General features: G+C 44.6%; 1 protein-coding gene and 1 long non-coding RNA gene across 3 annotated transcripts in view; both read right to left on the bottom strand.

Annotated features, from left to right (window-relative positions):
* The window catches only part of LOC141164202 (uncharacterized), a 58268-nt gene extending 57183 nt beyond the window's left edge, over positions 1–1085 (bottom strand). The window contains exon 1 of the long non-coding RNA XR_012250877.1: positions 702–1085. This is a non-coding gene — a long non-coding RNA (uncharacterized lncRNA). The remainder of the gene's footprint in view (positions 1–701) is intronic.
* Positions 1086–11192: 10107 nt separating this feature from the next.
* The window catches only part of ATXN10 (ataxin 10), a 119943-nt gene continuing 110119 nt past the window's right edge, over positions 11193–21016 (bottom strand). For both annotated transcript variants that reach the window (XM_073650068.1, XM_073650069.1), the window contains one exon: positions 11193–13523. In XM_073650068.1, coding sequence (XP_073506169.1) covers positions 13342–13523 — 182 coding nt within the window. In that variant the 3' untranslated portion in view covers positions 11193–13341. The remainder of the gene's footprint in view (positions 13524–21016) is intronic.

Below are 21016 nucleotides of genomic sequence, written 5' to 3'. Positions count from 1 at the left end.
TTGTGGTTCCCTGGTTAGATATGGCGCTAGAACCTCCGCCCACTGCTCTGGAGGTAGTCTCTCACGGTCTGCCACCGTCTCACGGTTTTCCTCACCTGGGTCTCGTCGTTTCGGCTTGGAGGTGGGGTGGTTGCCCTGCTACGGATCACCTCGGCTAGGAGCTCCATCCACTGCTTGTGCTGCTGCTGCATCTGCTGTTGCCGCTTCAGCTGTTGATGCTGCTGGAGATTAGCCTGCACCAGTTGCTTTATGAGCTCCTCGATGCTGCCGGGCGACCCTTGCTGGCTTTCACCCAGGACATATACGGTTTCCTGTAGCAGTCACACTGCCCCTTGGGATTCGTGCCCGCATTCTCCACTAAGTGTAGGGTTTGGTACTCAATTGGCTGCGGTTGAGGTAGGCACAGGAACCGTTTTCGTTAAAGTATCCAGGTTGGTTTATTTTGACAGCATAAACTGCACATAAAGCAAACACAAAAACAGCCTTTTTCTGGCACAAAAAGATATAACAGAAGATATAACAGAACAAAACTCAAAACATCAAGTTCATATGCAGCACTGCCACAGCCGTTTAAAAGGAACCTGTCACGTCCTATCTACTATCTACACTGCCCCCATTGCTTTGTTTGCATCACTGACAACCTTTTTTCATTAAAATCGGTGGTAGTATGATTTCATAACATTATATACACTTTGTCCTACCTGCTAGTATTCAGTCATAGGGGTGTGATTCTCTCAGTCACGGGCAGCACGGCATTCACTCACTGCTGGCGCCGCCCATGTATTTGAATACTGCTCCAGGTAAGGTTGTGCCTAGATCGGAGTTGATTTTTTGAGGCCCTCACTCCAGCAACTACGATCTAGTATCCTCAGCAGTGAAGTGTCTAGATCGGAGTTGATTTTTTGTGGTAAGTGAGCAGCTGATCCCACCAAGCTCTTTCAGCTGCTCGTAAAACCCGGTCCCATAATCCGGGTCCATTAAACACCTCTCAGCACTGTGTGTACTGGGGCCTGCTTTTCCGAGTCCTACATCACAGAGGCTTGGCACCTCGTGGACACATACCTCCCGTCCGCGGCCTGTACGGCTGCAACTATTATATATATATATATATATATACACACAAACACACACAGCTGCAGCTATTATATATATATATATATATATATATATATATATATATATATATATATATATATATATATATATATATATATATATATATATACACACACACACACACACACACACACACACAGCTCAAAAAAAGGGAACACTCAAATAAAGCATCCTAAATCTGAATGAATGAAATATTCTCATTGAATACTTTGTTCTGTACAAAGTTGAATGTGCTGACAACAAAATCACACAAAAATCATCAATGGAAATCAATTTTATTAACCAATGGAGGCCTGGATTTGGAGTCACCCCCAAAATTAAAGTGGAAAAACACACTACAGGCTGATCCAACTTTGATGTAATGTCCTTAAAACAAGTCACAATGAGTCTCAGTATTGTGTGTGGCCTCCATGTGCCTGTATGACCTCCCTGCAACGCCTGGGCATGCTCCTGATGAGGCTGAGTATTGTGTGTGGCCTCTACGTGCCTGTATGACCTCCCTGCAACGCCTGGGCATGCTCCTGATGAGGTTGCGGATGGTCTCCTGTGGGATCTCCTCCCAGACCTGGACTAAAGTATCCGCCAACTCCTGGACAGTCTGTGGTGCAACGTGACGTTGGTGGATGGAGCGAGACATGATGTCCCAGATGTGCTCAATTGGATTCAGGTCTGGAGAACGGGCGGGCCAGTCCATAGCTTCAATGCCTTCATCTTGCAGGAACTGCTGACACACTCCAGCCACATGAGGTCTGGCATTGTCCTGCATTAGGAGGAACCCAGGGCCAACCGCACCAGCATATGGTCTCACAAGGGATCTGAGGATCTTATCTCGGTACCTAATGGCAGTCAGGCTACCTCTGGAGAGCACATGGAGGGCTGTGCGGCCCTCCAAAGAAATGCCACCCCACACCATTACTGACCCACTGCCAAACCGGTGATGCTGAAGGATGTTGCAGGCAGCAGATTGCTCTCCACGGCGTCTCCAGACTCTGTCACATGTGCTCAGTGTGAACCAGCTTACATCTGTGAAGAGCACAGGGCGCCAGTGGCGACTGCCAATCCTGGTGTTCTGTGGCAAATGCCAAGCGTCCTGCACGGTGTTGGGCTGTGAGCACAACCCTATTCTGTGGACGTCGGGCCCTCAACCACTCTCAACCACTACGGCCCCCTCCAAGTCTCCTGGTGTACTGGCCTGTCTCCTGGTAGCGCCTCCAGCCTCTGGACACTACGCTGACAGACACAGGCAAACCTTCTTGACACAGCTCGCATTGATGTGCCATCCCGGATGAGCTGCACTACCTGAGCAACTTCTGTGGGTTGTAGAGTCCGTCTCATGCTACCACGAGTGTGAAAGCACAACCAACATTCAAAAGTGACCAAAACATCAGCCAGAAAGCACTGACATGTGGTCTGTGGTCCCCACCTGCAGAACCACTCCTTTATTGAGGGTGTCTTGATAATTGCCAATAATTTCCATCTATTGTCTATTCCATTGGCACAACAGCATGTGAAATTGATTGTCAATCAGTGTTGCTTCCTAAGTGGACAGTTTGATTTCACAGAAGTTTGATTTACTTGGAGTTATATTCTGTTTAAGTGTTCCGTTAATTTTTTTGAGCAGTGTATATATACACACACATACATAATGTTATGCACACGCCCGGGCTGACTGGCGTGTGCGTGATTTAGTGATTCCACTGTGCCATGAACCGGAGAGTGCCTGGAGGGGCGTAACTGAGTATCTACCCGATCCGACCAAGGTCGCACGACGGCTAACGACGCCGTGCACCAGGGAGGAACCGAGCAGAGGGACCAGGTGCTACTCCAGGCCAGCCCCAGACACGGCTGTTGACCCCCACCGGGGAATACAGGAACAGGCAGGTTAGGCTGGCACACAGACAGGTGGGTATTGGCAGGCACGGCTGGCATGCAGACAGATGGGCGCTGGCAGGCACGGCTGGAGTGCAGACAGGAGGATACTGGCAGGCACGGCTGATATGCAGACAGGAGGGTACTGACAAGTACGGCTGGCGTGCAGACGGAGAGGTACTAGCAGGTTGGCGCACAGGCTGGATAGGGTCCAGTACAGACTGGGATTCAGGAACAGAAAAGCAGATGCGGTAGATAAGCAGAGCAGAGAGGAACCGCCGGAGCGGTGAGCAAGCAGAGCAGGCAGGAACTGCCAGAGCGGTGAGCAAAGCAGAGCAGGCAGGAACCGCCGGAGCGGTGAGCAAGGCAGAGCAGGCAGGAACCACCGGAGCGGTGAGCAAGGCAGAGCAGGCAAGAACCGCCGGAGCGGTGAGCAAGGCAGAGCGGGCAGGAACCGCCGGAGCGGTGAGCAAGGCAGAGCGGGCAGGAACCGCCGGATCGGTGAGCAAGGCAGAGCGGGCAGGAACCGCCGGAGCGGTGAGCAAGGCAGAGCAGAGATAAACCGCCGGAGCGGTGAGCAAAGGCAGAGCAGAGGGGACAGGGCTCTGTTCACACGGAACAGACTGGAAGGGAAAGGCAGAACCAGATACACACAAGATACTTGCAATGAAGTAGCGAATGGACTCTAAACTCACAAACGGAAGTACAGCGACAACGAGGAGGAGTTAGGTGCAGGTACAGACTCTGCAGAAAAAGGGAAGGTACGGACAAAGAGAAAAACAGGTAACAGACTAGGAGAGTGTTCAGACAGGAACTGACACTGCAGCGAGATACAGGAGCGGGTCTGGGTATGCGGCCCCAAGAAGGCGGGACGAACAGGCTAGGAGCGTGTTCAGACTGGCCTGGAAATACAGCCTCCAGGAAGGCGGACAGACAACAGGCTAGGAGATAGTTCAGACAGGCCTGGGAATACAGCCCCCAGGTTGGCGGACAGGCAAGAACAGAACAGGACCTGGCACATTCAGAGTCTAGGAGCACAGTGAATGTTAGAGTTGCTCAGGCATCAGCTCCAAGGTGGAGCTGGTTTAAATATCAAGTGACAGACAGCAATAGGCTGAGGACGCATTAGGGGTGTGCCCACAGCAGCTACAAGAAACAGGAAGTAACCGGGCCGCTGCCCTAAGCAGTCAGAACAGAGACAACAGACAGCATGAATAGAAGCCAGGCTAGCAGACTGGACTGAAGATCAAGTTTGCAATCTTGCATAGTGAGAGATGGTATACCATGTAACCAGGTATGTTACACATAATATACATACACACGATTATACTCACCTTTCCTCGCTCCCGCACGTGTAGCATCTTCTTCCATAGTCAGCGCACAAGTAGGCAGTTGACTTGAGCGTGCAAGCGACGGGAGCACATGAGGTCACGCCCATGTGCTGCCTGTTTCTTTAACGCCTCGGATTTGCCATCAGCGTGTATTGAAGTGCAGGGACCTGGCGGTTCTCTTCACCGCTATACATTTCAGCTGAATGTGTGTCCTAGAAGAGCTGCTGGCGTCGGCGGCCCACCTCCCACATAGCCTTGGTCACGGTCGCAGAGATCGTTACATACGCCCCTGTACTCCAGTGACCATAGAACCATATGACTGAAACATCGAAAACCACAGAAGCAGCAAACTTTGTGAAAACCAATATTTGTGTCAGTCTCAAAACCTTAGAATAGAAGTGAATTTCCCACTGATGCTGCAGAGACTCCACCACACTGGTCCAATTGTGTTGATGGAGGACTTGGTTCCCCCAAAGCTGAAGGACTATTTGGTAGCAATGAGAATGTTGATCGGGCCTCTTTCCTTCTACGAGGCCTCCTTTTTATGGCTGATTGGGGCAAAGTATTAATCCCCTCCCCCCACCCCCTCTGCATGTAAAACAAGCATTGAAGGCCTGGACCCTATTGCATGGAAGACAGTGGGACTGTTGTGTTCTAGAGGATTAACCCGAGAGAATCTAAAGCCCCTCACAATACAGTAATCAGTGTGTTTTCACTCTGAAAGAGCGGCATTTTTTTTTTTTGTGTTAGTTTTAGAGAACTTTCTTCCTTTCTATTCTACGAAGGTAATGGTCCCTATTCATCTGCACTGCATCAATATATACCTAGTAGAATATTCTACGGGAGGCGGAAAAAAAGGTTAAAAGAAAATCCCTTCGGTCTTTTCACTCTTCCTCATCTACAAAGCACAATTTTGGAACTTTTTAGACAACCAAAAAAGTGAACTATGCTGCCCCCATGCCCACAGGTTGTGTCTGGAATTGCATCTAAGCTCCATAGACGAGAATGGGGAAGAACGGAAACACTTGTGGGCAGGTGTGGGGCCTGTTTTTGGCAGAATGAAGCCACATTTTTCTAACTCTGTACCAGTGAGGTACATATAAATCACAGAGCCCCATAGCAAAAGTTTTAATTGGGACACACACCCCTCCCCTCGCCCCCCCAAAAAAGGGGTTATATATCTCTCTGTGTCATGTATTATGACATGTACACAGTAATTATCCCCCCATTGAAGTCCCTTAGTGTTCTCACCGGTGATACCCCTTTTATGACCATTATAGAGTATGATGCTCCCAAAAATGCCTCCATCCAGTGAATTCTTCCCCCCAGATTCAACCCACGCATACAGTATGACAACACAGTGCCACTAGCACAGTATAATGCCCCCACAGCATTATGCCACTAAAGTGCTCCCCTATAGTATGATATCCACAGTCCCTCCCCCATACACCCAGTATGAGGGCCCCCCCCTACAGACCACCTCATTATGAAAGCCCTCCACTCAGTATGGCAGCCCCCACAGTCCCCCGCTCAGTATGGGAGCCCCCACTCAGTATGGGAGTCCCAACAACGCCCCACTCAGTATGGCAGCCCCCCACTCAGTATGGCAGCCCCAACGGCCCCCCCGCTCGGCATGGGAGCCCCAACGGCCCCCCCGCTCGGCATGGGAGCCCCAACGGCCCCCCCACTCTGCATGGGAGCCCCAACGGCCCCCCCACTCTGCATGGGAGCCCCAACGGCCCCCCCACTCTGCATGGGAGCCCCAACGGCCCCCCCACTCTGCATGGGAGCCCCAACGGCCCCCCCACTCTGCATGGGAGCCCCAACGGCCCCCCCACTCTGCATGGGAGCCCCAACGGCCCCCCCACTCTGCATGGGAGCCCCAACGGCCCCCCCACTCCGCATGGGAGCCCCAACGGCCCCCCCACTCCGCATGGGAGCCCCAACGGCCCCCCCACTCCGCATGGGAGCCCCAACGGCCCCCCCACTCCGCATGGGAGCCCCAACGGCCCCCCCACTCCGCATGGGAGCCCCAACGGCCCCCCCACTCCGCATGGGAGCCCCAACGGCCCCCCCACTCCGCATGGGAGCCCCAACGGCCCCCCCACTCCGCATGGGAGTCCCAACTGATGCCGACTCAGTATGGGCGTCCCCACAGTCCCCCACTCTGTATGGGAGTCCCCACAGACCCCCATTTTTGAAACTTTGATGAGGGGACGAAGCCTGGTACCGGATCACACTGGGCCCCTCTCAACTCACGGGTCCCATAGCGGCTGCGTGGTCTGACCTTATGGACGGTATGCCCCTCTCTGTATCTTATCTCTTGGGCCTCTGTGCAGCTAAACAGGTTGCACCAATGATCTGTCCACCCTTACCATAGACGGATTATGCCACCAATGTTTACAATGGGAAAACTCCTTTAAGAGACAGCCTCAAATTAAGAAATAACCCAATGTACTAGTCGAAACTCCCACATCTCATTATTTCTCATTAAAGGGGTTGTCTAAGATTAGAAAGAAAAAGAAAAAAAAACAAAAACAAGGCTGCTTTCTTTTGCCATTCCTGACCATTCACTTCTATGGGGATATCTTCAGTAGTCCAATAGAAGTGAGTGGAGTGGTGGTCGCACATGTGCATCCACTACTGTATTCCAACAGGGGGCTCGTGTTGTTGACATTAGGGGGAGGGTTCCCAGAGGACTAAACAGTTTTTGGAAATGCTTTCAGTGGAAATTACCCTTTAAGGACTAGATTGCACCTCTGAACTTACATGAACCTACAGATTACATTACTCACTCAAAGAGAAGTGACAAAGTTTAGCGATTGGAAATGCAAACAAGAACTGGTTCCAAGTAAATGTAATCAGAAGCGCCAAAAATGTCAACAAGACTATAAGCTTTTTTCTTTTATCCCCCCCCAAAAAATAATTCTTCCATCTCATAAAAATTAAGTTTCAAATGTAACATTAAAAATAAAAAATCTATTTTTTTTTTCCCTTAAACATTATTTTGCTTAAAAACAAAGAACCTAAAATCAGGTTTCAAAAGCAAAATAATAGGCAAAAAAAAAAAAATTGGCACACAAACAAATTTTTCGCATTTCTCCCTTTGGTCGGTAGAAGGTTTGAAGTTGAGAATATTTCTCCTGTTCAAATCAAGAAAATCCTTGATGACAAGTGTGTAAATGTCTCGATTTTCAGAAAAAAAAAAGTACTCATGACACTTAGCGAGAAGACCGAGATATAATATAAGCAGAGTGTGTATATTTCACGACAACTCTATCCCAAAAGACGTGGAGAATTTGTTGAATGCGGCCCCCCACCTTATTACCCCACCGATCTTTTCATCCAGTGTTACATTCCATATGGCCCGGGGTTCACAAACAATATCAAAAAAATGAAGAGGGAAGGGACTCCGAACTCCAGTGTCTCTTGAATTAATGAACTGGAAATGAGTTTTGTCAATGTTTTGGGACGTCTGCGAAATTGAAAAGAGACTTGCAGAATTAATCACAGTGAGAAACTAGCACTTCAGTAACCGGCCGGGGGGCCTGGGATTGCTTTACTGGGGGAAAAGAAAAAAGAAGAAAAATCCAGGCGTCTTGGCAGAGTCTCCAATCCAAAAAAAGTAATTTATACAGAAGCCTGAACTCACACAGAGTCGGGGGATCCTAATGAATGGTTCCACAAACTAATGTTCAAGTTAAAATTTCTACACCTGAATTAAAACAGAAAAAAAAAATTTCAAAAGTTGTAAAAAGTATCCACACTGTGGAAAGGATAGTTGTTTTTTTTTGTTTTTGGATAATACTTCTAGAAAATCTGAAATAAACAAATTTTGGGTAAATTTTTTTTTTTTTAAAAAAAAAAGGTAAACATAAAAATAACCTAAAATATATTATATATATATATATATATATATATATATATATATATATATATATATATATATATATATATATATATATTCCTAATCTAATTCTTAAAGGGAACCTGTCACCAGAAAAAAAGCACTATTCACATGCAGATATGGGGTTAATGTGCAGGTTAATAGCAATATTATGCAAGCCGGCGCCTGCATGTAGCCTAATGCTGCGGGGAGAAAATTAACTTTATTCTCCCCGGCAGCGTTCCAGTTTCAGTCACGGGGGGCAGCACCGGCGCAGTCATCTTTCTAAGTATACAGAGACGCCGGCATTAGGGCTGGCTGTCAGTCGCTGCTCTGTATTCTCAGATCGGTGACTGAAACTGGAATGTTGCTGGGGAGAATAAAGTTCATTTTCTCCCCACAGTGTTAGGCTAAGTGCAGGCGCCGGGCAGCATAATAACTCTATTAACCTACAGATTAACCCCACATCCGCAGATTAATATGTTTTTTTTTTTCTGGTGACAGGTTCCTTTTAAAGGGTTATTTCCACAATCGCATTATTTTTCCAAGAGCAAAGTAAAGGATAATATGTAAAGCTTAAAACTGCAACTGAACTAGCTGGTATAGATAGACTTGACGCTGGTATAGATAGACTTGACACCGGCATATATAGACTAGAGATCCTGACCTTGCAGTCCCTAGTGGTTCCTACGTGAGCGGAGATGGCTCTAACCACAGAGTAGAAAATGACAACTCGGACCTATGATGCCTGAAATGCCATCGAACGCTTCACTTTCCTCCTAAAGAACAGGAAGGTGGAACAGAGTGTAAATTACTTACAAAAGGGAAAGTGCGCTGAAAAAAGGAAAGATCCCAGAGTTACTGAATTAAACCAGGAAATAAAAAGTATAAAAGTACATACTGCTAGATAATATGCCACCAACTTCCTACAAAGAAACAGAAAATAGGTGCAGAGTAAAGAACAGAAACAGCAAAGAGATAAACCCTAGCTGGAATTTCAATGACTGGCTTTAAACTACATGAGAATGGCAGCACGGTGGCTCAGTGGTTAGCACTGTAACCTTGCAGCGCTGGGGTCCTGGGTTCAAATTCAAAGGACAATATCTGCAAGGAGTTTGTATGTTCTTCCCGTGTTTGCGTGGGTTTCCTCCATGTTCTCCGGTTTCCTCCCACACTCCAAAGACATACTGATAGGCAATCTAGATTGTGAGTCCCATTGAGGACAGTGATGATGATGTCTGTAAAGCGCTGCGGAATTAATGGCACTATATAAGTGAGGAAAATAAATAAAATACATAGACTTCTGTACATAAAATGAAACTATCACCAGCAGGAAATGCCAGCAAGGATAAAGAATATAAAGCTGCAGTTGAAAGGTGATAGGGCAGACATATGAAAACGTAGCCAGAATAATAGAACTTGAACACCCGGAGAAAAACTGTGTCTGCTGTGGTTCGGTGGACAGAGAAGCCGACCACAAACCAGAGGCTCAAGGGTTCGAACCCAGGTGCATGACAGTTGAAGCTGGATGCACAAAGAGAGATGAAGAAAGACACAAAGGTACAAGAAAGAAACTAACTGAATGGGTAGTGGTATTCTTATCTGGTAAAACTACATTTCCCTCTAGCATTTGCTCCCCCTCTTCTGCTAACTATAATCAGTAGAACTGTGTGTATGGGTTTAGATTATTGTTAGCTGGTTTCTAGCAGAGATCAGGTCTCCTGCATTCCACCGCAACAGAGCTTGTTTGCTGCCTGCTGTTGACAAATCTGTGATGTGAAACTCCAAATGCTGCTCTGTTGATGCATATGGCAGAAGATTCTGTCATATGCACAGCACTTCTTTTGACAGCAGGCAACCATTCTGCAGTATATCACTCTGCTCAGCCCCAAGCTGCAGTATGTTACTCCACTCAACACCCTCCTCTCAGCCCCTCTATATATATATATCACTCTGCAGTTTATTACTCCACTTAACTCCTTACACAGTCCCATCCTGCAATATATAACTCCTATCAACCCCACTATATATATAGCCTCATCATACAGTATATCACTCCTCTCAATACCTTTATATATATCCTTATGTTGCAGTATCACTCCTCTCAGCTCCCGATATGCAGCCCCAACTTGCAGTAACCCACTCTTCTCATCCCCTCTATACACAGCCCCATCCTGCAATATATCACTCCTCTCAACCCCTCTATATACAGCCCCATCCTGTAATATATCACTCCTCTCAACCCCTTTATACTCAGCCCCTTCCTGCAGTATATCACACCTCTCAACCACTTTTGTACAGCCCCATACTGCAGTATATCACTCCTCTCAGCCACATATAGTCTTATCCTGCGGTATATCATTTGTCTCAGCCCCTAAATACACAGCTCCATCCTACAGGATATCACTCCTCTCACCCCTTATATAAAGCCCCATTCTGCTGTATATCACTCCATTCAGCCTCTCTGTACACAGCCCCATCCAGCAGTATATTACTCCTCTCACCTCCTCTATACAGTCCTAGCTCATCCATACACAGCCCCATTCTACAGTATATCACTCCTCTCAGCCCTATTCTGCAGTACATCACTCCTTTTAATTACAGCGTTACTTCTTGGTATGAGCTCTGCACTATAATGAAGGTAATTCCGCCTATTTTTGTGACATTATCCCTCACAGGAACAGCTCAGTTCTAGACACGCCCCAGAGCAGAGGGGCATCCTTTAGGGGGTAATCCGTATAAAACAGGGCATATATAAAACTAAATTATATTGACATAAATTAATAGGTATATGTGTACATTATAAGACACCATTGTGATTTTGGAAAAAACCCTTTAATATCGTTTTAGTTTTATCAAAGAATATATTTTTTAGTAGACCTCTTAACATAATACTTTGATTGTTTTTTTAAGCAAGAGGTACGTTTGCCCAAACAAACAAACAAACAAACAAACCCCAAAAAACACATTCCCATGAAAATTCTCCCGTGTTCAACTCACTTTAGGTTCTGGGGATATCATTGTGACACGAGGTTGTGGGGCCTTGTAAGCAGCAGAGGCGCTTTGGATAGCAGGCCGAGGTTGGCGGCCATAGAAATAAAGACCAGGTGCTACGGAGGACTGGACCCGGTACTCAAACAGTGCAGCGTAAATCGAATGCTTATCTCTAAGTGTCGCTACTCTAATGCTTTCTTGATCTGTGGGGTAAGGGTCCTGAGGCTTCCATGATCTGCAAGTAAAAGTGCTGTGCTTATGTAAGAGTACTTGCAGAGGTGTATAGGTTGTGTAGGAAGTCGGTGGGCACCATTGTTTGAGTGATTGGTAGTGGGGGGGGGTCTCAGGACCCAAAGTCCTACTGATCAAGAGTGCGTCAGAAGAGCTACAATATGGAAAAAAATATTTATTACTGCTTTAAGTATTTTCAGGAGACAAAAACATTATGGGATATGTTCTACCTACAAATAAGGAGTCTAATTATTTACGTTATTTTTTAAGTCCTAGATCCTCGAGTCCCTCGGACTAAAGTCGAATAAGCCATACCTGAAACGATTAGCTTTATTTTTGATTGTATAATCCCATTTTCATACATCTTTGAAGACGGCATCATTTTTTCACAGTAACCCAATACATAATGCCTTAAGGAGATATTTCTCATCACATTACTATAATGAGAAAAAACAAGACCGGGCAAGCCTGGTGGACTTATAAAAAAAAAAAAAAAAAAAGTCAGGTTGTGTATAACTTTATAGGTTTCTATAATGAGTTTTGTTGTTACTTTTGTGTGTGATTTTAGATATTTTTGGGTAATCGGGACCAAATTATAACCTCTGATTCTATACTAATAACCACAGCTAATCATACCATAAAGTAAAGCACAAATGAGCGCATTTTACAACTGATGTCTGTGTGAGGTTGACAACTGTCCGTGATGGTCTGGACTGTCTGCAAAAAAGAAAAAATGTTTCCAAGAAAAAAAAAAAAATGCGTCCATGGTTTTCTTGAATCCGTAGATTTTTGTCTTTAAAATTGTACAGCTCACAGTAAAAAGCTGGTAACATGGTTCTTTACTCCCTGATGAAGCTTTAGCGAAACATGTGTGAGGTGGAGGATACACAGCATCTGTTACTACATTGAGACTCTGTTTGTATTGATTTAACACTAGTATTATGCAGGTTCTGTTCTCCATCAATCTTGTGGTGTTGTCATGTATTCATATTGTTCGCTCTTGTGCACTTCAACTTTTTATTTTTTGATGATATCATGCACTTTACTGTCTACAGTAAATGATGTGGCAAAATTAATTATATAGGAGCGAAGGTAAATTTTTATAGTATTTATTAATTGCCACCATTTTTTTTAATTTGTAAAAATAAAAAAAAAATCAGCCTACTACCCTACATCTCTTTTCGGGAAGGGTAATTTATCATAAGGATAACAGCCACGAGTTGCGTCATTATTACAATATGGTAGCATCAACACAGTTGGAAAAAACAACTAACAAAAGAGAAGTCGATTCAGGATCTGATCTATCCGAAGAGGTTATGGGTCCTGAAAGAAACTAAATTCATCCTGTATTATTCACATGAGGACCACAGACCTATCAAACTGGGTCTTGGGTCGTACGAGACTACGAAAACATGGCTTATTTTTTCTCGATACATCAAAACTCCATCTATTGTCCATGGGCTATGTTTTCAGCTCCATTTAAATGAATGCAATACCTGTACCAGACACAGCTTGTGAAGTGGCGGTGTTTCAGGAAACAGCCACCAGAGCTTGGGATAGGCTGTCAACATTGGATAGGCAGGTGTTCAACTTTTCATAGAATTGTACACACTGAAGAGGACATGGCGCTCTTGAAGGCACCATGGATCCTCTAAAACAGCAGATAGCTGGTGGTGGTCAATCCAATATTGATGAACCATACTAAAAATAAGTCATTGGTCCTAAAGAGGAAGATAACCCCATTAACAAGGTCAACGTTCCGCGCACGCAATAGCAAGGCAGTAGTCATGGACTAGCTCGTTTTTACGTGATCCAGCCCCAAGAGGATGATCAAGCCAAGAATGAGTTTTTGCAGAACACAAGTTTTCCATGCATGCGATCCCAATAAATCCGGCCAAATTCACGTGTCGCAATTTACTTTTTCTTGACAGATTTCAGAAGCAGTTTTCCATCTCGTTCCTCCACGTGCAACCCCATACTTTCTAGTAGCGAGGTGTCAGCCAGGCCTTGGCGCTCCATACTTGCGATCAGCTCCTGGTTCTTCTCGTTGTGTTCTGTAAGGTTTCTGATGGCATAAATGGCCCACTGGTTGAGAACTGAGGTTCAGAGAGTTGAGGAATAAACAAATAGTTGAGATCAAAACAAAATCAACCATGAAAGCAGCTGCCACCCAGAAAAACATGCAAGCACATATGGGAGAACATACAGGCCATGTGGAGATATTCGGACAGAAGACGGACCATGCCTACCTTGTGCTTTGACTCGAGGCCTTTAGCAAAGACCAAAGTATCCACTTTGAGATCTATCCATAAAAGATCTTGTCCGGGAAGGTGAAGAACTCCCAAACAAAGCATCTCTCAATGAAAAAGTAAAAATATTACTTTGCTTTTTCTGTGACTTTCGAACTCTAGGACCTTGTCAAAGCGCTAGTCATTTTTTAAATTTTAAGACAACCTGTCATCAGGATTTATCACTATAAAGTATGGTCATAATGGAGCTAATACACTGATTAAATTGATACCTTTGTTGAAGGAATCCGATCAGTGGTTCTTTTTTAATCATGGTTTTAAGTTTTCTTATGATGACGTCTTCCATGCATCGGGGAAGGCCTGACATTCTCGATGAGCCGAGATCTCGATCTGTGCTTGCGCCAACTCCGGTGCCACTTTATTGAAGACCAGATGTGGAATCACACTGTGCTATTTCAAAACGGAGGCAGGTCACTGAATAATCAGTGACCTGTAGAAACATAGGCAGAGGGGCCAGAGCAGAAGACAACCCAACCCCACCAGGCCCGCCCCGATGCACAGATGTCGTCATCAGTAGAAAAAGTAAAATCATGATTAAAAGAGAACCACTGATCGGATTCCCTCAACAAAGGTATTTAAATTAATCAGTGTAATAGCGCCATTAAGCACGTGTGGCACTTGCTGGGCAGCTTGCTGTCATTTTCATACAAACAGTTTTCTCTTCTGCAGATCTAGCAGTGCTCTGAATGCTGAGCCCTGTATAACCCCGCCCACACCATTGATTGATAGCTTCCTGCATACACTGTACATTGGCAGAAAGCTACCAATCAGTGGTGGGGGCGGGGTTGCACAAGCAGGAAGACTAGGAAGGATGATACACCTAGTCCCGTAGTGAAAATTTCCTGCTGATCAGTGAAAACACTGATTGTATTGAAATAGCAACACACCGCCTAGTAAGTGACATCGCTGGAATCAGCGTCTCCGTCTCAATAGCATAGTGCTGACAGATTCCGTTTAAATGTATGGAAAATGTGGATTGAATTGGTGATTGATGAACAGAGGTTCACAAGCCTTAGTTCTCCGAATAATTGAGGGTCCCAGAGGTAACATTATTGGCAGATACCCCATAAATGCAGAAGATGGGAATAAACCTTTGCAAAAAGGCTGTCTATCTACAAAAAAAACAAACTTTTAGATGTGCCCCCCCATATTCAACTTTTAGCCTCAGTCCTGGGCTTGGCAGCTCAACTTTCGATCCTGTGTTTGACACAAGAGTTTTACAAATTGACACATCATTAGAACAGTGTATAATGAGGGTTGGCCGATTGCACATTTAGAAAACTAAGCCAGCCCCCTTCTTTGTCTATGCATTGCCCATGACAAAAAAAAGGAGCTGGCTTAGTTACTGAAATGAAACAATCAGCCAGAATTACCGACACAGAAAAGGGTTTTTGAGAACGAGCCTAGCCCTCAAAGGTAGAGCTGCCAAATACGAGAATGTGGCTGAAAGCTGAGAATCTATTAAAATCCAATTATGAATACATCAAAAAATGGACCAGCCCTTTAGGTATGAAGACCTAATGGTGTTATCTGTCCCACCTGTCCTCGAGATGTTCACTTTTTAAGCCCTTTTGTCAGCTGGGTCAACTTGTGTTTTCATGGCGAGACTCCACTAGTAGAAGATGGACTGTTTGAGATGGATGTAAGTTGGGACCAAAAGTTGCCGATTTCGATTTCTTAAATTTGTAATTAGCTACTGTACAGTGAAAAATACTGGTAATTAAAAAATGTTGGAATTTGCCCCTTGAATTGGAAAAATCCTTAAGAGAAAGTACTAAAATTACTTTCCATCATCATCAAGTTAAAAAACTAGAAAAGAATATACAAAGCCTAAAGGGGTAAAAAAAAAAAAGAAGCAATAATGTATAATTAAAATTTCAACCATTTTTCTACCGAATGCTAACAAACAACGACGTGTTGAAACAATGCGACCCGGGTTGAGCATGGGCCGTTGCTATCGAGGGGCCGTGTTTTGGTTGCTGTGAGAAGTTAAGAATTGTTAAGGGATTAAATGTTTATAAAAATGAAAGAGTAGTCTGCATTCTCGGCTCATTAAGCTTTCAACGACTTGACAGCTCCCCTGACTCATCCATATCTCCACACGGGGCCGATAAATCCCAGAAGGCTTATAAAACCCGAGTAATCCCCAGATTTGTGATCAATAAAACGATTATCTGTGGAGGGAGGTTTACGTAGTTTTGTTTAAAAAAAAACAAAATAAAACAATAATAATAAAAAAAAATAAAAAATTCATAGCTAAGGGCAAATAGTTTCGGAGAGGTTTTGGAATTTACACAATATCTAGAAGTGATGGATTTGGGCAGATGTACATTTGCTTTGCCCAAATTGATCTGGTTGGAGTGAATCCATCCACCGTGTGGCCCATAAAGGTGCCAAATACAGGGCCATAAAGAGCAAGACCGTCCCAAATCCTTAGATGGGTTGATAATTCCTAACGAATTCATAAAGAACACCGGATAGTCGCCCGATGAACAAGCAGCGTTGGTGTAGGCCATCGAACCATCACTGTTGGCAGAACATTGGCCCAAAGTAAACAGGCATGCTGTACAGAGACGGAAAAGAGGATCATATTAACATGTCGACCCTTGTAATTGGACAGAAACAGTCTACTCCCATCAGGGCACGCGACGCATTTTGGAAATGACTGTGCCCATGAAAATAGCGCTGCCCTCACAAGGATTTAAAAAAAGAAAGTGATTAGCAACGCATTTCGGAGCTGGACACCTGGCTCCTTCATCAGGCATTTGTTACATGACGCATTTTGGCCATGTCTTATTTCAAAGAAATGGCTGGGAGTTGTGTACTGGCCAATGGTCTGGCCTTTTTGAGAATCCCACAATGAAAGCAATTTTGCCTGCTTTGATGGCCAAACCCAGAGGAAGTGCCATTGTGATAATAGAACCCAACAGGTCCTTCCATATTTCAACAACCAGGTCCATTCTAACCACAAGGTATTATAGGTGGCATCTTTGGCCATTGCTGCTTAAGTCTAGACGAACATACCAGTCAAATCATTAACGGGGTTGTCGAAAATTAAAGTTCTTCAGACAAGGTTCCGGATCCAGCACTGAGTCTCCGCCACTGCTCCCAGTGTTCGATATGGACTGCGGAGCTGACGTCACGTCGACAGCCAATTGCTGGGGCATCGCATCTGTACAAGCAGAGCAGCAGACTTCACCGATTCGCTGTGGTGATATTGACATGACCAATATACACCAGAAAATTATGCACATAGAGTACACGTGACTGTCAGCACAATTATGGTCAATGGCCCCGTTTGGCACATATGTCCGAATCCTGGGTGTGTTTTCGGACGCAAGCCCAGACTGGACTAATAAACATGGACAAAAACGCTGTGTGAAAGGGCTCTTAAAGTAACAGCCACAAGTTGCTACCATGTAGAAACCACACTAACGACGACACATCAACACAGTTGTAAAAGACATTCAGGATCTAAAATGTCCGAAGAGGTTATCGGTGATGAAAGAAAACAGATTTTATCCTGTATTATTCAGATTCAGAATCTGTCAAACTTGGTCTTGGGCTGTAGGAGACTACAAAAAAAATGGCTGATTTCTTCTTGATACAGAAAAACTCCATCCATTGTTCATGGGTTGTGTTTGCAGCTCCATTTAAAGGAATGTCTGGTCACCATCCTGGCCCTTTTGGGGATCCCACAGTGAAAGCAATTTTGTCTACTTTGATGCCCAAATCCAGAGGAAGTGCCATTGTGATAATTGAACCCAACAGGTCCTTCCATATTTCGACAACCAGGTCCATTCTAACCACACGGTGTTATAGGCGGCACCTTTGGCCATTGTTGATTAATAAATTTAGCAACTGAGCAGAACATACTAGTCAAACCATTAAAGGGGTAGTTGAAAAATGTTATTCTCCGAAGAAGGTTCTATATCAGGTTCACTGATCGGCTGCGGTGCGGATGACATGACCAGTATTGGCTGCGTCGCTGACATCGCGTCGACAGTCGATCAGTGAGCGCAGCAGCTTTGCCTGTGTAGTCAGAATACCCCACTGTCTGTCAACGTGAAGTCAGCGATGCAGAAAGTAGGGAACAGCGGTGGAGACTCAGCGCTGGACCCGTGAAAGGTGAATAAAGCGAGATATTTTTTTTTTTAATAAGAAAATGTACCTAAGGACCAAGATTATCGTATATCAAGCAGGAAAAGGTCGACACTCAGTTCTCTTGGGTTGAATACTGTATTAGAAATCCAAGTTTAAGCCAACCTACTCGTTTCGCAATACAATTCCTTAGACTTCTAAAAGAATCGTGTTCCGAAACGCGTTAGTTGGCACAAAGTGTTTACACTTCGCACATAGATTTCTAATAAAGTATTAAACCGAATCGACTTTGTCCTGCTCGACAGATTCCTCTGCCTGCTAAGGCTGTCGTGTTGTCCAAGATGTGATTGACGTAGGCGTGGTGAGCTGTCGATGTTTGTGTTGGGGACCAAGATTATCTGAAAGGGGACAAGCCCTTTGATATAAGACATGAAGAAATTACCAGATGGGAAGAGCCGTATATAACCTATTCTTTAATAGCGTAGTCATATGGTATATAAAAGGTTGGACCTAGACAGAGGTCAGCCATGTCATAAAGGGGCAAACTAGTGGTATGATGGCGGATCCTATATACATGGCTGTTTGTACATCCATATTGGACTTTCTTGAGCACCATCTATCTATGCTGAAGTGAGACACCAGTGTATCTACACTTGATGGAGGAGACCAAGGCAGGAAAATAACCCCTGAGGAAGCTGCGATGGCAACCATATCCATAGTCACCCAGCATTCCTTGAATAGATCGGCTGCAAAGAGCCAACAGAAGATGACCCAACAATTATTGAGAATTTTCTGATTTTAGGAAACTTTTCTTTATCTGTATCCAATGCCATATGCCCTAATAAAGGCTTCAATCAGGCGAGAAGAGGGGTAGTAAAGAGGGGGCGGTGAAGGTATAAGTGAGTCTTTTGCTTTAATTTTTGGTTTGCTTGGAGCTGCTTCATAAATTTGATCTACATAGTGGAAGAACAAAGATCTAAAAATACAGAACTACAGCCCGAACATTTTCCTCTCCCTCTAATTATTTTGTCTATTTATTTTGTTATTGTTGGAGAAAAAAAGCTTCTTCTTAAAAATGAATATTTTCCTCGCTCGCGCTCCGCGCCTCCTGTTATTGTGTGGTATATGGACTCCCAAGGTTTCCTATAAAATGGTACATTGTGTGATCTGTCCCCTTGCATTGGCTGGATGATGTGGTCAAAATTGCCTTGTTTTTATAGCTTCCTGTAACAGACACTTAAAGGGCCACAAAGCTAAAATTAAATACTACTATTGTATATAGATACTAATAATAAAATATTACATTTTGTAATATTTTGCCGAAATTAATGTGCTGACTATAAAGTGCACTTCATTTTAGTAGGATTATAGCACAGCCCCGTCCACATTACAACTATGTAACAGTACCCTTAAAGGGGCTGTCTCATATCAACTCCTTTCCATTGGCTGGAAATAAGGAAAGGGTCCACTGCTCAGAACCGAGCTGAGAAGCAAAGTAAGCAGTGTCCATCACTTTGGAGGTCTTGGTCTAATGATGTACTGTATAAACTGCCATTCAAAAATATTGCAATACCACATTTTTGCCTGTAGTGGCCACTGCACAGTAAAACTCTGACTAGCTGGAGTTTATCATGCCAGAACCATGACGATCAGCTGATCACTAACCCTGATTTCAATCTAGAAAAGTGGCTTATGTTTTAACAAAAAATATTTTCAAATATATTAGAAAAATCAATAGGACAAGGGTTTCCTGTTCAAGATCCTTATCTATAAAACCGGAGAGAACATCTACCCTTCTAAAGCCCCCAGGACGTCCCTGTATTAGGCTGTATTCCTACTTTTGGGGTTTCCTTTAGTGGTTCCAGTGTTTTTTTGAAAGGTAAAACTGATGGATCGTCTATAATATAAGTTATATGCTAGTAAAAGCCTCAAAAAGGAACAATACCTTGTGTTATTTTTAGTAGGGCAGGGATGTCAAACTCAAATACACAGAGGGTCAAAAAGAAAAACTTGGACAAAGTCACGGGCCAACCAGTACACGGTATAATGGGCCCCGCATACTCCTCCATACAGAATAATGGGCCCCACATAGTCCTCCATACTGTATAATGGCCCCACATAGTCCTCCATACAGAATAATGGGCCCCACATAGTCCTCCATACAGAATAATGGGCCCCACATAGTCCTCCATACAGAATAATGGGCCCCACATAGTCCTCCATACAGAATAATGGGCCCCACATAGTCCTCCATACAGAATAATGGGCCCCACATAGTCCTCCATACAGAATAATGGGCCCCACATAGTCCTCCATACAGAATAATGGGCCCCACATAGTCCTCCATACAGAATAATGGGCCCCACATAGTCCTCCATACAGAATAATGGGCCCCACATAGTCCTCCATACAGAATAATGGGCCCCACATAGTCCTCCATACAGAATAATGGGCCCCACATAGTCCTCCATACAGAATAATGGGCCCCACATAGTCCTCCATACAGTATAATGGGCCCCACATAGTCCTCCATACAGTATAATGGGCCCAACATAGTCCTCCATACAGTATAATGGGCCCCACATAGTCCTCCATACAGTATAATGGGCCCACATAGTCCTCCATATAGTATAATGGGTCCACATAGTCCTCCATACAGTATAATGGGCCCCACATAGTCCTCCATACAGTATAAGCCCCACATAGTCCTCCATAGAGAATAATAGGCCCCACATAGTCCCCCATAGAGAATAATAGGCCCCACATAGTCCTCCATAGAGAATAATAATGGGCCCCACATAGTCCTCCATAGAGAATAATAATGGGCCCCACATAGTCCTCCATACAGAATAATAATGGGCCCCATATAGTCCTCCATACAGAATAATAATGGGCCCCACATAGTCCTCCATACAGACTAATAATGGGCCCCACAGTCCTCCATAGAGAATAATGGGCCCCACATAGTCCTCCATACAGAATAATAATGGGCCCCACATAGTACTCCACACAGAATAATAATGGGCCCCACATAGTACTCCACACAGAATAATAATGGGCCCCACATAGTCATCCACACAGAATAATAATGGGCCCCACATAGTCCTCCATACAGAATAATAATGAGCCCCACATAGTCCTCCATACAGAATAATAATGGGCCCCACATAGTCCTCCAT

This window comes from Phyllobates terribilis, unplaced genomic scaffold, assembly GCF_046119375.1.
Source record: "Phyllobates terribilis strain yellow unplaced genomic scaffold, ASM4611937v1 Scaffold_10__3_contigs__length_209671492, whole genome shotgun sequence".
In the NCBI taxonomy this organism is placed as follows: Eukaryota; Metazoa; Chordata; class Amphibia; order Anura; family Dendrobatidae; genus Phyllobates; species Phyllobates terribilis.
The sequence above is the reverse complement of the archived record's forward strand: the minus strand, read 5'-3'. Positions and strand labels throughout refer to the sequence as shown.